A 15,626-nucleotide genomic window follows, 5' to 3' on the forward strand; every position below is an offset into this window, starting at 1 on the left:
TGAAGAGTGTAAAGGGTAATCAGCATATTAGCAAAGAAAATAAATAGAGAAAATTAGTGAATACGAGAAATATAGCAAAAAAAGAGAATTAATTCATTCACTTCATTTTTATTTCAAGAAAACTATATTTGTCATGATTAAAATGGATCAACATCAAATTTTTTGTGTTTAAATGCTTGTGAAAGCAGTCTCTCACAAACATTTAAACTGTTCCTCATTTTGCTGAGGAACCCCTGGAAAACACTCAAGGACCCCACTTTGAAAAACTACTGGGTCAAGTGACTTTGGATTTTTGAGGGGATTTGTGGCTGAAAAAGTCAAGTTTCTCCTCTGTGCAGCCTCAGCAGAGCAGACTAGACCCACCAAGAGCGAAAACAAAAAAAAAAAAACAACACAAAACAACTCCTCTTGATATGTGGTGGGCCTAAAAACTCTCCCTCTCTCAGGATGGAGCTGCTTTTGGTCAACTTGTGCGTGTCTTGTTCCCCTCGTGGTGAAACCTCATTCAGACTCTTCCCTGCTTCCACACTGAGTTAGAGTGTGTGTGTAGCTGTGCAGCATTTTGCTCCTACAGTGTAAATGTATTACAGTCGATGCTGGGAAGACTGTCCAGGCCCCAGACACGATTTTCCCACCATTGACTGCAATGCATTTCAGAAGCCTGTGTAAAAGGCCTGTGTGTGTGTGTGTGTTTGTGAGTGTGTGTAGTTACAGACAGCTCAGCTGTTGGCTCGGCTCTCCCACTGTACCTTGTGTGTCAAGGCCAGTGTGAAGCACTAGACTGAGGTTTTGGCTACGGTTTGACCTCTGTGACCCCTGTCTGTCTGTCTGTCTCCCTGCATGTAACTTGACTTTTTAACCTCACTTCAGCCACCTTGCACAACTTTTTTACAAGTCAGCAGCACCTTCTCCGTCCGTCTTTGCTGTTGACATAAATGATAATTTTCACGTTGAGGAAGCATGTTGTGTTTTCAGCAATTAACTAATTAGCAAATTAAAAGACCTACTGCCTCTGGGGTGCTGCTCGGTGTCACCGGCTCGGTGAGTGAGCATGCGGTGTGAGTGTCTTGTAGGTGGTTGCCTGCACATCATGTGCACAGTCTTTATATCCAGGGAGTCTCGTGTACAGTAGCGTCTGCGCATACATGCAAACATGCACACTGAAGTTAAGCAGTCATGTGGCACACAGTTGCCATGTGACGGCTTTTCCTTTTTTTCTCCTCCTCCCCCCCTTCTCCTTTCTCTCCTATCTCTCTCTTTTTGGAGTTATGCTTATTGTGGGATGTCAGTGACTGCACTCATTACTATTATGGGATGCCGCACGGAGTGGGAGGGGGGGTGGGGGGGTGAGCGTCACCATGGAAACCCCGGTTGCTAAGAGAGGGGGGGTGCATGGAGGAATGGGGAAGAGACTGTAGGAGAGGGAGGGGGTGAGTTGACTATTATGGTCTGTACGTTGCAAGGTAACTATGCAGAGTGGGGGAGGGGTGACTAGAGTGTGTGAGTGTGTGTGTGTGTGTGGTGGTGGTGGTGGTGGGGGGGGATATTATGGGATGCCTGCCCCCTGATCTCTTTGTGTGTGTGTGCGCGCGCGCGGGGTGTAGTGCAAGAGAGAAAAGAGAGAGAGAGAGAGGAGACGGGCGTCGTGCGTCGTGTGCACACTGCCAGTTTAACAAAAAGAAGGAAAAAAAGACGCAAAAAAATACATTTAAATTGTTTTGGAACACCTCAAAAAAAGCTTCCAAGTATTGATTGGAGGAGGAAACTAAGCCTAAGCCCGGGAGTAACTGTTACTGTTTTCTTTTTTTTTTTTTTTTTTTTTTGGAAGGAAGCTGTTGTGAATCAAGTTGTGAGTATGATAGTTTGGTTATATATTGTTTTATAGATTTTACTGATCAGGATAAGGATAGATGCTCTTTACACCAGACTGGGTTGGGCGAACTGATACGGTGAAATTTCGTTTAAAGGCTGAGAGAGTGGCTCGTTTTCTTGGTTCGCTTCAATCAGAGGCTGGCCGCCGGTCAAGCTCGGCTAGCACACATGCTAATGGGACGGGAAACTCACCACAGCGGCAAGATGGCATGTCAGCTAAACGCATACATCGACATGAGTGAGGCTGCTAATCTTGTGCGCCGTCCAACTTGGATAGCTTCGCGTTAGCCGCAGAAAGTTAGCTCCAAATTGGTGTGAAGAAGCCATCATGTGGTGATTGTTGATGTTGCTTATTTTAACCATGTTTTGAACGCTGTTTGGTGCTAGATATTCACTTCCGTTTTCTTTTTTGTTCTTTTTCTTGCCGGCTGCCCTCCTACACACACACACACACACACGCACACACACACTCACTCACACATGCACACACACACGGACTTGGACTTGGACAGAGACATCAAGACTGGGACGCCACGGAAAAAAAACAGCAAAACAAATAACTTTATATTTAGTTAGCTCCACTGTTAGCTAACTAAATTCAAAGTTTTTTGTTGGGCCGCTATGTCTGGAAGCGAGGATGACAGAGATGACTTTGGAGCCCCAGAAGACCGGTTAATGCACGGTAAGACAGCCGGGTTCGTTAGCACTAAAATCTGCTAAAGTTCATAATGCAAGGGGCTTCGCCTGATAGCAGAGTGTTGGCTAGTCCAGGTTTGGGGGGTTAGCTGCCGGTTGCTAACATTAGCCACATTAGCGAAAGTAGTCGACGCCGCGGTGCACTCTTGAAGGTGAATCCATAAATAAAAAACCCACCGTGGTTTATTCCAATCACAAAGGAAAAAGGTAAAGCTGACAGTTTGCATTGTGGTGAAGTCACGCCGAGTTACCGGCATGTTCCCGGGGCCTAACATTAGCCAGCTACCGGTATCTTTACGTGTCGATGACAAGATGGAGGCAGCCAGTTAGCTTGGAAGCTGGCGGATGACGCTCTGTGGCTTTCCCCTCCTCATGCTCGGCGGCTCGACTGTAGTACAAGTTCATTTTTTTTCATTAATAGACAGATTTGGTGCCTGAATATGTCATTTTTTAAAACTTAAGTGGAAATTGGTTTGAATGAGTTGCTGTGGCTAACGGTCGCTGTGTTTACAGTTATTTATTTAAAATGCTGCTCCAACCGACGAGCACGCGCGGCGGCGTAACGGACGCGCTCGAGCCGTTGAGTACAGAAAGTACAGTTAAAGTTAGCCCCCCGTGCTAATGTGAGCCACAAACTGCACTTTTAATTAATGATTAAAAACTTTTTTTTTTCTTCTATATAAGATTTACAGTTGAGACCCGCAAGGTTAGCAACAATAGAAAGAAAGGGATGGAGGATGGGGGGAACTGTTAACCTGCTCTGGCAGATGAACAGGAGAAAACAAACAAACAAACAAAAAAACACTTAGGGTATCAGTATAGACAAAAGCTAATGTAGTTTGGACAGAAGTAAACAGTGAATTAAAAGGTTACTATATATATAGGGTAACCTTGAATTAAAAGGTTACTACATAACAGTGAATTAAAAGGTTACTGTATATATAGTAACCTTTTAATTCACTGTTTAAATGTCTGTTCTGGCATTTATTCCTGATATTCCTTATTAGCGCATATCAAATCAGATAATGTGTGATATGCATGTGTAAACAGAATAATTCAAAGAACTTGTAATTGACTTTTTTTCTTGTCTTTGTGTGTGTAATCAACTTGTGAATTTTTATAGTGATATCTGAAAGTAAAATGTTGAGCCCCTTTCCCCTATGTCTTAAAAACAGTGTTTTTTGGTAATTTGTGGTCATAAATAGGTGATTTTCAAAACTTTCCACCAATGGGATTCCTTGGGACTTTTTTTTCCCTCACTCAGGACAAACTGAGGATACAAAATCAGTTGAGTTTGTTTCTCTTGCAATTTGTCCTAGGTTGACTCCAATTTTGGCCTAAAATTACTGGACTATATATAAGATTTACAGTTTAGACCCGCAAGGTTAGCAACAAAAGAAAGGGATGGAGGATGGGGGAAGCTGTTAACCTGCTCTGGCAGATGAACAGGAGAAAACAAACAAACAAAAAAAACACTTAGGATATCAGTATAGACAAAAGCTAATGTAGTTTGGACAGAAGCCATTAATGTTTGCATTTTCACTTAATATTTCTGTTACCTTTTACGTTTTTATCAGTTGGGGTCAAGTTGACCCCAGTAATTTACACCTCCAGATAGAATAGAATAGAATAGAATAGAATGCCTTTATTGTCACTATACACATGTGCAATGAGATTAAGAGCAGCTCCTTTTTAGTGCAAACATGTAATAGTAAAGAACAAAAAATAAAAAAGATAAATTACAATATAGATAAAAATAAGTTATATATACATCAAGTAGTTCTATATACAGTAAGGATTTAGTGGTGATATTGCACATTTTAATGATTGATTGGAGTAATGATTGGAGTAAAAATAGTTAGCCAAGATTATGAGTTAGGTGCTTCATGTGTCTTGTTGACTGCCGAAATATCCCTTGAATTACTCATCACCTCACCCACTCAGCCTCCATGATACATCAAAGTTCATGTGGGAGTCATATTTTTTACCTCCCAAATGTCACATGAACTATCAGTGGTTCTTAAACGGCTACAGGTGTGGTTCTGTCAGATGAGGGCCCAAAAGCAGAGCCCAAAGAAACACCAATGTGTCCAGAATGTGTCCATGATATTGAGAATATATCATCATGTTCGTTTCATGTTTACCCACTTGTCCCCATTAAGATGTGTTAAACATTGAATGGGGTCAAATTGACCTCAAAGATAATAGGAGGGTTAAAATATCCTGTTCTCATGACATAACCTCAATATGATAACGCTCGTCACAGCATTTATAATGAATGTCAGTCTGCATGCTGACTTTCTTTCATTAATACTTAAATATATTTTCAAGTTAAATATGCAGTTGGTCACAGTATAGGCTACACACTCCTTAATTTGACCTTTAAAAAGCTCATCACATTTAAGGGTCTCTCTTACCAGGTGCAAATTGGCAGCTTGCCATTTACTTTTAACAATTGTCAATTACATTAATAGGCTTGGAGTGCCATTACATTTAAATTCGGGGCCACTGAAGCTGTGCCAGAAAAGAGACTGAACCGAGTTCCTTGTGCATCAGAAGGCAGGCGGTAAACATAATGACTAATCTGTTTTACATTTTTTTTAACCACTAGAACAAAGCCGGTTTGCACCACTCCCTTATGGTCAGCTTGTATAATGGATACCAACTCAAAACCACTCGTCTGGTCCTCTAAACTGTTTTTCTTTAACATTTGGATGATTACAGCTTGGGGTTCGGACCGTTTTCAGCCTGTCTAAACACAATTTAGACTTTGTGAATCCATTTCCAACCTTTTTTTTTTTTTTAAAACAGCCAGCTCTATTTTTAGAACAGAATAGGCTCCTCAGATGGTGTTTGGTTACCTGCCAGCGTGGCTGATAAACAAACTGAACCACATCCAAAATTCGCCAGCATGTGGCTGCTGTTTTGTTTCCCACATTTGGATGTCTAGTTGATATGCCTGCTATCTTCATGGCTCTCTGTGTTCAATAATGGTGTCACATGGGCCGTGCAGACTCATACACAGTGTGTCTGTGTCTCACCCTGAAAACGTCTCTCCTGGCCTGATTTCAGATGACGAGGAAGAGGAGATCTCGGAGAATGAAACTCCCAAGGTGAAGAAGAAGAAAAAGGCCAAGAAGAGCCGAGAGAGCAAGAGCAGCAAGAGGCGTTCCCGCAGAGAGGTCAGGGCATTGTGTCTGTGTATGAGTGTGTTTTTGTGTTGTTTTCCCCCCCAGGTTTATCCATGTTGACAGTGCTGCTGAAACAATGACTGTTAATCAAGTCGTGGATCAACAGAAAATCAATTGATAGTCATAACCATTTTAGCCATTCATCCAGTTAAAGAAAATGTGGTGATTCACTAAGATTGTCTTCCTTTTCTTCGATCATTAAAAAAATAAGTGTTTTTTTGGCTGCTGGTCAGATCAAGGAAACAAATTGAAGACATCACTTTGGGCCCCGCTGACTTCCAACCAGACTGTCATTGTTTTTGATGCTTTCAGAACTTAACAATTGATTGGGGAAAAAAACAGATGGCTAACTTGATTGCCAGTAAATAATAATAATTTGTTGCAGTCCTAGTCCACAACAAGCCAACCATGGGTAAAAATGTTATCCAAAGTGTTTTAAAAGGGTAACAAATCACTTCACAAAGGAGTAAAAACAACAAAACAGAATGAAAAAACTGAGTGAAAACACTAAAAGCATGATATGAGATTCTAAAGGAAACCTTGCGGGGGAAGTTTAGAGCTGCCAGTATAATAATATAAAAGCAAATCTGTCTAAATGTATAGTATATCTAAGTGTTTCGAGGCAGTATAAAAGGATCTGGTTCACATGGTGTTAAAAGCTCTGATATTCTTTGGTGCTACAATGTTCTAGTCCTAAAATTGATCAATAAAATCTTAGAACCAATGCAACGTACTGTTGAACTCTGATTGTGAAGGAAACCACCAAATTCTACTGTCACTTTCACTCCTGTCAAAGCTAAATACACATTTTTAAGAGAATCTGACCCCAAAATTATGCTTGTTCACCTGCCACAGCGGTTGGCACAGACTTGCCAGCATTTGTCTGGTATTGAAGTAATTTCTCTCCTTGGTTTATTTTGATGTTTTTCATTTGCTGCTGCCTTAATTCTGCAAGATCCTGCTGGGCAAACCACTTCTATCTTTGTAGCCTGAGTGTGTTGAAGTTCACACACATCCAGTCCAGCTGCTGGGTTGAACAGCAAGACGTTAAAACCCACAAACTATTAGATTTCCACATGATGAAGAAGAGGCCAGCTAACTGTCTGCAGGTTTTTAACAGTTTTCTTCTGTTGGAAGAGCAGCAGCAAAGTCAAATTTGTTGCATGGTGGTCATGCTCATAAAAGATATCACAAGTTTAACCAGATTCTTAGACCAAACCGGCTTGTTTCTTCATGCTAATCATGCAACATCTGGCCATGTCTTACCCATAATCCCTACTATACATTTGCGATGTCTCCTGTTTCCATGTAGACTTACTAAACCAGCCCATTTTCTACCTTTTACTGTGTCCTGTTTTTAAAAAATGTATTTATATTACTCATTCGGGGATGTCTTTCCCAATCATGTTCCTTTTGTTGTTAACACTAGGAGGGCCTAAATTACAGTGTAAAAATTCTACAATTTAGAACATTGTTTTTTAATCAAAACAGTTAAGTGTAATTCCTTCTTTTTAGTACGTGATTTGAATGTTTAATGTCTTTTTTTATTATTATTGTAGACATAAAGACTTGATTAGTCTGTTTAGAAGTTCCCTTTTCATTTGCTTTGCTTCTCTTGAGTTTGTGGGTCTCGCTCTGCTGATAATCGTCCTCTCTCTCCTCATTGCAGGAGTTGGCCATCAGCTCCCCAGAGCCCATGGATGTTGGCGGGGTGGAGGAGACCGAGGACGGCGGCCCGGGTCAGCGCTCGGACAGCGAGGGCAGCGACTACACTCCAGGACGCAAGAAGAAGAAGAGAGCCAGCAGCGGCAAGGACAAAAAGAGGAGCAGTGCCGGAGCTGAGCGGAGCGCCGCCGCCTCCTCTTCGGCCTCCAAGAGGAAAGACCCGGAGCCCGAGGAAGAGGAGGAGGATGACGATGATGACAGCTCGGTGAGGAGGAAGAGAAGAGAGTGTGTTTGTCTGTGTGTTGGTGTTGGAGCGATAGGCGCTTCTGAAGTGACCAGCAGCGCTATTATTGAAGAATGAAACCACCAAAATCAGTACATTTTAACATGGACTATTTTCATGTCAAAAGAATTGGAAGTATTCATTCAGTCCCCCCCCCCCCCAAATATTTACATCACAGTTAGTTCAGTTTAATACTCAGCAGTTCTGCAGTAAATATGTAGGCTGTGCAAATCAGAGGTCGACACAAAGTTGCTTTCAATCCATTGCAAGGGCTTATCTTAACAAGAATATTGCAGCGTTTGACTGGCTGGATCCTTGATATTTTGAGAAATGCTGAATATTATTTGATACTTTATGCATATTCTTTCCTTGGAGCTTGAATTGTGCCTCATATCTTGAAACTCAGTGTGTCAGAGGTAAATACTTTCCAAACCCGACCCATCCTGCCAACAAAATAATGAACCTGACTACAACCCCAGTTTTTGGCGGGGGTCTGAAGCCAGAGCCTCAACAAAACTTGAAATTTATAGCGTGGATTTATATTGTTTAATTTATATTGATTATCTTTAGGCTATGCATTAACTGCATAGTCTGTCGCACCTGCCATCTTTAGGTTAAGATGGATGGGTGAAAAATTTAAACTCAACATTAGGCTAAATCAGTCAAAAACGTCCAAAAAGTCAGTTCAAAATTGAGTTAAAACGCTCTAACAATTTCTTAATCCATAATGTACTAAAGGTTAAAATAAGCAGCAGTTAACGTGAAATCTAAACTCAGAGTCTATAAATCTAAAACACAGCTCATATATGTGGTATTTCCGTACTGTCCTGTCTTTTGGCCCCGTTTGGTTTGGGCAGTCGTCTCAAGCTCTTTGTTGCAGCCACTGGTTTTCTAGTGAAAAACGGGGCCAGTATCAAGCATGTTTGGATGCCTTTTTTCCCAGCATGCTTATAATGTAGTCATGCCAAAACCAAACATAATGGGAAAACCTCAGTACTGTCCCTATATGTATGTCTGCAGCTGTCTGCGCTCATGCATTTGGTTGGAAAAGCTTGATTTTCCCATTTGTGTATCTGGGTTAAAATGCAAGGTCTACCTTCCCTGTGAAATTACAGTGCCTCACATTTTGAAATACAACTTTTTAACAACTCATTTTCTGCCGCATGATGAGCAGCTTTTGACCTCGCAGCCTTAATTTAGTCACGCAGGGCTTCACAGACCCAGATATGATCCGAGAGACGGTGAAACAAAGAGCTGCGTCTGGAGGACACTCACACTCCCGGCCACCAATAGGGGGCCTTGTATTTAATGGCACTTATGCAAAGGCTGGGTGGGGTGGGGGTGGGGGTGGTGGTAGGATGTGTAAGGCATATATGCTGTTACCATGGCAACCACCGCCTCGTGCCGCACTGGCGCTCTTGACCCTTTTTTTCTTTTTTGGTTAGATAAACACATTTTAATTCATTGGTAGAGCCGGCCGCTGCAGTCACGTCTGTGAAGGTTTTGGGAAGTGGCTCTGATGCTTTTACTTCTCTGCTAACCTGTTAACAGCTGGTGAACTTAAAAAATCCCTGCCATCCTTTTACCAGACATAATGTATACATTTTCATTTTGTTTCTGTTTTCAGTCCTCTTTATGTGAACAGGTTCAAGCAAGGCAGAAAAATCAATCAAATTCTAATTTGTCATCAATTTTGATGTCAGACTTCAATTAAGTTGGGATTGTTAACCATCCAGACAGCAGGAAATCTGAAGTTCAGGTGTTGCCGCTTTATGTCAGGCGGCCAATCAGGAGCCTGTCATACACCGAGCCTTTGTTTGACTTTGATGGCATTCGCTGTGGCAGTCAGTGTGTACGGTGGCCTGTAGAGACAAAGCCGAGACAAAATGGGCAAAGATTAGAGACTCTGTAAGTGAGACGTTCAGAGGTTACCATCTCAAAAAGTGTCCAGCTGACCCGTATTGAATTATCCACTAAAGACACATTTTTTTACTGGCATTTGGGGCTCGGTGGGTGTTAATTCCTGACCCTGTCCACTGATCACCACTTATCCACTTGACTGTTACAAGAAGAAGAAAAAGGCCTGTCAGAAGGTCAGATTGAGAGGAAAGAAAATGATTGCCAAGATTCACGAGTAATTAAAGAAATTAGGCACGATGTAACCTGGCAGGATAGCATTATGCTGTAGATTTGCTTGATTTGTAGGGGTAAGATGTAATATTATATATTCATTATAAGACGAATGAATCGTTTCTTTTATTTACTTTTATTTTTTGTATGAGGAAGCAAAAGCTGAGTGGCATGATGACACAAACAATAGATGGTTGATGATGTGGGCTTTCCAAGACTGAAACAAAAGCTGTCAATGTTTTTTTTTTTTTTTTAATACCAGTATTTACTATCTTAAATTTGGAAAAACTACAAATCAAACCTGAGAACTATGACTAGATGAAATATCTTTTCATTAAATGTTCAAATAAACAAAATGACAAAGAGAATATTGCAAATGCAAAATAAAAGGATGTGAGAGATACTGTCTAACAAATATGAAAAATCTGTTTAAAAAAAACTAGAACAACCTCTTGCATATTGGCAAAGTAAGACGCTGATAGAGCCAACATCCAAAAAAAGGCAAATGTTGCCCTGATATGATGGTAAACTGATAAATACGTCTACAATATCCAAATATATCTTTTAAAAGAGCAGACTGTGTTTATTCCCTGGGCTATAGTGGCAGAATTGGTCTTTGTAAAGTGCCACATGTTGGTGTTTCAGTCTCTGTGCTCAGTCAGTGAATATATTGAATATATCCAGCAAAGACTTCTTGCGTTGGTGGGCAAATTCACAGGAAAAAATGTAGTTACACAGCCTCAATACATATTTAATGTGGTGTAGACCCACTGTCACTGCACATATGGTGGAATTTGCTGTATAGAATAATCTTGAGCTGTTGGTTTGCTGTGTGTCTCACTGAACACAGACCAAAGCCTCCAGTAAGTGAAAGACTAATATTGTGTTTGCAAAATGGAAAATGCGCACAAAACCTTGATGTCTTCCAAACAGCCAGCTGTGAAATTCGGTTATACCAGCAGGGACCGCACGATATATCATTTTAGCACTGACAGTGCGATGTGCAGTAGTCACATTGCAGGACATGCAGTGTTAAGTAAGACAGTTTAATTAAAACATGATATGCTAAGGAGAGGAAAACTTGAAATGTGCTAATTTTCCATGACTAGAAAAGTCAGTCTGATTAAAAAATAATTTAGTCCAATTTCAGGGTTCTTGGACACAGAATTTGTTGCTAGTGACATGCTGCATGGACAGCGATCATTTTGCTGTGTGCTCTGGTGACGGGTGCACTTGATCCCCTCTAATCACTGATCACAACCTGACAGTAAGCGCTGCCTGTTCTGGTTGTTTGATAAACCGACATAAGCACTGGCCTGGGGCCGGTAAAAGTTTATGCAGGGCAGGTTGATTGACTGTCACTGGACGGTCAGTCAACAATGGACTGTAACCTGACCAAGAATGATTTTGATTGGTGGTTCACTGTGTATGCATGAGCATGTAGCGCTTGCATCACCTGCATGCGATGCGGCCACTGTCACAGATAATGGCACCTGGATGCTAGAGGCGGGCGTTCAGTTACACTAGACGGCCTGTGAGTGTGTGTGTATTCCCATTCTCAGCAGCACCTCGTTCTGCTGCTGGTCCAAACTTAAAAAAGTTACTGTCTTGGGGCTTGTCTGCTCCTTAAGGTGAGGAACGTGCAACACACACAAAACCTGCAGTATCCAGATCTATCTGTGCATCTTGCTGGCATGTCGATAAATCTGCCATGCCAGGACGCCTGCTGGTATTTGGCATGGCACAGTATGTGTTTACCTTCCACCACGCAGATTCCACCACGCAGTGTGTAAATTTGAGCATTGTTAGAACTGGTAGATTACATGTAAATAACACAACTTAGTCCATTTGTAAAGTTTATTTAGAAACATATCTTGTTTTTTCCAAATGCCTCTCCACCTGTTCTGTCAGCTCTCTTGCTGGTGTCACAGTCAGAGGGCTGAAGTGAAGAGGAGAGACTTTTAAAGTACCCAAATGATTAAAATTATGATTGCATTGTGTATCGGTGCATGAATAGCTCACTGCATGTATCTGGTGAAATTTCCTGTGTTTCTTTCATATCGCAGTATATCTTGCAGAAATCACAATGTCGTGCCGCCCTAATAAGGCTCTTAAACTTATTTTAAATCACAGTGCAACATCTTTTTTTCCAATTGTGGACATGTGTGGTCTTGTCTACCAAACCAGGTTCCCCTCCACACTCTGTTCATGCGATCAATTGATCAGATTAGTATCGACGGCACCCGGCGCTCACTGAGTTAAAGCAGCGTCGAGCTAACAGGCTGTGAAATCTCTCTGGATGTTGTGGGGATTTTGATGTATGTGCCTTTTACAGTAATAAGGAGTCCAGACAAATGTAAGAGCTGTTCTGCTCTCTGTGTAATGTTGTTATGTCGAGGCTTGCATCATATTTAACAGCAGTGGAGCTAGAAGGAGCTTTACTGTGTGTTTTCGCACCTGTCTGTCTCTTTGTTAGCAACATGTCTCACAAAGTTACACATGGATTTGTATGAAATTTACAGGTCAGATAGCTCTTAACCCAAGGATCAGTTTATGCGATTTTGGTGATTTTTTTTTTTTTTTTTGTGCCATGAGATGAGCTCCTTTTTAGCAAGAGGTATTAGGTTATATGCTGGTGGGAATATCAGACATCCAGGATTTCCATGCTGGCTGCTAAAGAGCTTTACATCCACTCGCTCTTTTGTCAGAAAATCGAAGCTGTAAGACAAACAATAAACCCTGATCGTTAGGGAGACTTTTGTTTTGTAAGTTTTTGTTTTGTAAGACAAAACGCTTGGTTTGCACTTTTCTTAGTTCCTTTTTAGTTGTTTATCTGTTAGAGCTAGGCGCTATAAACAAAATCAAATATCACAGTAACTTTGATTAAATACTTTTTTATAGATATTCTGATGATATTGAGGGCATAACTACTGGTGCTCTCATAAGCTATTTAAACATAAGAAATTTCTGAAACAATTGTTAGTCGTGGATTTGATAATGGAAAAAGTGTCTTGTAAGTTCAGAAAATTGCGTCTTCTATGTTAATGCAGCCTTTAAAACGATGAAAAGACATCACATATGCCATATCACGATATTATGATATCCAAAATCCAAGATAATATCTAATATCCTGATCAACATTTTTTTTAATATATCACCCAGCCCTACTGTCTGTAATATTAATGCTCTCCAATCAGTTCTCGAGAAGGAGTGCAAGAAGTAAACGCTTTTTGTGAAGTTTACCAACAACCCAGTTTTGTTGTTTTTGATATTGAACTTTAATTTGACAAGTGCATGAGTCTCTCAGATATTAATGAAGCCGGTTGTTGTGTTGATTCCTGCAGGAGCCCAAGACCTCGTCCCAGCTGCTGGATGACTGGGGCATGGAGGACATCGACCACGTCTTCACTGAGGAAGACTACCGCTCTCTTACCAACTACAAGGCCTTCAGCCAATATGTCAGGTAAGAGCAAACACACACACACACACACACACACACACTGACTGAAAACGGCAGGCTAATATCTCAGGAAGCTGCCCACTAGATTTATGTATGGTTAACTGTAGTTTTTGGGTCTTAAACATGGTTTCTAATAGAAAATGCACAAAGTTAAATGAAGTTATGATACTTGTCCCTGGTTGTGGTGTGATTATTATTTGCTTGCAGTTTTTCATCCTCTGACTAATCTTGAGACCGAAGTTTGTCTCAAATTCAAAAGGCCTTGAAACGTCTTGAATTTTTGTGGCTGAAACTCAACCCTCAAGAAACAGGTGTCATAATGTTCAGAGCTGAGATGCTCAAACTCAAGGAGATCGATTTCTCTCCTTGAGTTTGAGCATTCATCCCATCTGCAGCTCAGGTTCTGCCTCTTAAAGCTGCCCTCTTCTCATCCTCCAGGCCTCTAATAGCAGCCAAGAACCCCAAAATCGCCGTGTCCAAGATGATGATGGTCCTGGGGGCCAAGTGGCGCGAGTTCAGCACCAACAACCCGCTGAGGGGCGCCGCTGCTGCAAACGCCGCCCTCGCTACTGCCAACGTGCCGGCTGCCGTCGACACCATGGTGTCCGAGGTGGCTCCGGCCACTGTGGCTGCCCCGGCTTCCGTTGAGCCCACCCCACCTCCAGCACCGCCGCTCCGCAAGGCCAAGACCAAGGAAGGCAAAGGTACGGCAGGCAGTAGCAGCCCAAATATATGATTTTTTTTTCTTTTGAGATCATGCTGCAGAAACTGGCTGATGGGAACCTAAGTGCTTTGAAAAACCAGAAGAGAAAGATGGACACTTTTTGACAGCTGATGTTGTGCAAGTGATATTTAGCCACATAAGTTAGTTGATATCACAGAAAAACAGCAGCTGTGAGTTAACACGATATGGCCAAAAAGTAAAATGTTGATTTTTTTTTTTTTTTTTTTCCCACCCCTTCAAACTTTTCATGATTTTAATCACAATTTCTCAGGAAGTGCTTTAACTATCTGATGGGAATCTTTGCAGCTTGATCATGTGACTGATGATTCATGCTTGTGTTTCTTGGCATTTACGCTCTGGCTTGTTGGACAGCAGCTTTGTTTCCCAACGTTACACCGTACAAAGTCAAAATCTTGCTTTTTCAAGTCAGCTGCATTGCTTTTTAGATTCCAGTTGCTTAATTTATTCGCCGGCCCTACTGTAAATGCAGCTTCACCTTTCAAATGTTATGTACTTGACTTTTCACCAAACACGTGTTTCAGCAGATGTAAAGTCACGCAACCCCGAAAATCAGATTTCAAGCAAATTTTTTACAATTATACATATTTGGAAAGTAATGCTGTGTTTGCTGTCATTTAAATAAGACATCAGACAGCAGCATCTCATAAAACCTGGATGAAATCTTTGCTTTTTTGTTTGTGTTGTGTTGATATTTTTAAAGATTTTTTTTAAAAATGAAAAACACGCAAATTAATGGTTTGTCCTAATTATTGAGCAATTATGAGAGGCTAAATCACTGCAAAAAATGAATCCTTAACTTAGAGGTTTATTTGAAAAGATTAAAAAAAAGTGTTAAATAGACAAAGAATTATTTTTTGGGTGGGGCGGTATGTGGTCATGTGAGTCCTGATCACACATGACACGTCACACTAGAGTTTGTGTTGTATGTGAGCTACCTTGTCATCGCAGTCGCTTGACTCACTAGGTCCAGTAAATGCACTTCACTGTGTCGCGGTGACTTTGGTGCAGAGACAAGTTAACAGATTAACGGGTCACCCTGTCAGGGACGACCGCACGTTCAGTACAAACACACAGCGGAAGACTCAGGGAGGTGGATGTAAATGTACGTGCCTGTGTTTACACTCAGTTATGGCATTTTTCTCCTGTGTGGAAAATGATTTTGAAGCTCCACCATCAAACTCCAAGGTGTGGGTATTGCTCTCTGACTGCCAGTGTAACAATTGAATTAAAAAATAACATCACAGCCTGAATTCTTACCGTGTCAAATGTGTTTTTAATACAGTATCCTCTCTAAACTTTGGGAAACAGCTGGCTGGTGTAACATGCAAACGAACCAAAAGGCTCTGTGCCTGTATCTCAGTGGTTGTGTGGTGAAAGTCTCCGTTTCCCTGATCGGTCCGCCTGTGTGTTTTGTGTCGGCAGGTCCCAATGCCCGCAAGAAGTCCAAACCGGCGCCCAAACCTCAGGAGAAGAAGAACAACGCCAAGACCAAGAAAGTTGCTCCGCTCAAAATCAAACTGGGAGGCTTCAACAGCAAGAGGAAACGCTCATCGGTACGAGGCCGCACTCTGCCGCTGTGTGTGT

At 41.5% G+C, this 15,626-nt stretch overlaps 1 protein-coding gene across 1 annotated transcript in view; it reads left to right on the top strand.

Annotated features, from left to right (window-relative positions):
- The first annotated feature begins 1,565 nt into the window (after window positions 1-1,565).
- Window positions 1,566-15,626, top strand: part of chd4a (chromodomain helicase DNA binding protein 4a) — a 39,769-nt gene continuing 25,708 nt past the window's right edge. The window contains exons 1-7 of the mRNA XM_030064349.1: window positions 1,566-1,849; window positions 2,385-2,554; window positions 5,641-5,750; window positions 7,429-7,689; window positions 13,182-13,300; window positions 13,736-14,001; window positions 15,465-15,595. Coding sequence (XP_029920209.1) covers window positions 2,494-2,554; window positions 5,641-5,750; window positions 7,429-7,689; window positions 13,182-13,300; window positions 13,736-14,001; window positions 15,465-15,595 — 948 coding nt within the window. The 5' untranslated portion in view covers window positions 1,566-1,849; window positions 2,385-2,493. The remainder of the gene's footprint in view (window positions 1,850-2,384; window positions 2,555-5,640; window positions 5,751-7,428; window positions 7,690-13,181; window positions 13,301-13,735; window positions 14,002-15,464; window positions 15,596-15,626) is intronic.

This window comes from Myripristis murdjan, chromosome 11, assembly GCF_902150065.1.
Source record: "Myripristis murdjan chromosome 11, fMyrMur1.1, whole genome shotgun sequence".
NCBI lineage: Eukaryota > Metazoa > Chordata > Actinopteri > Holocentriformes > Holocentridae > Myripristis > Myripristis murdjan.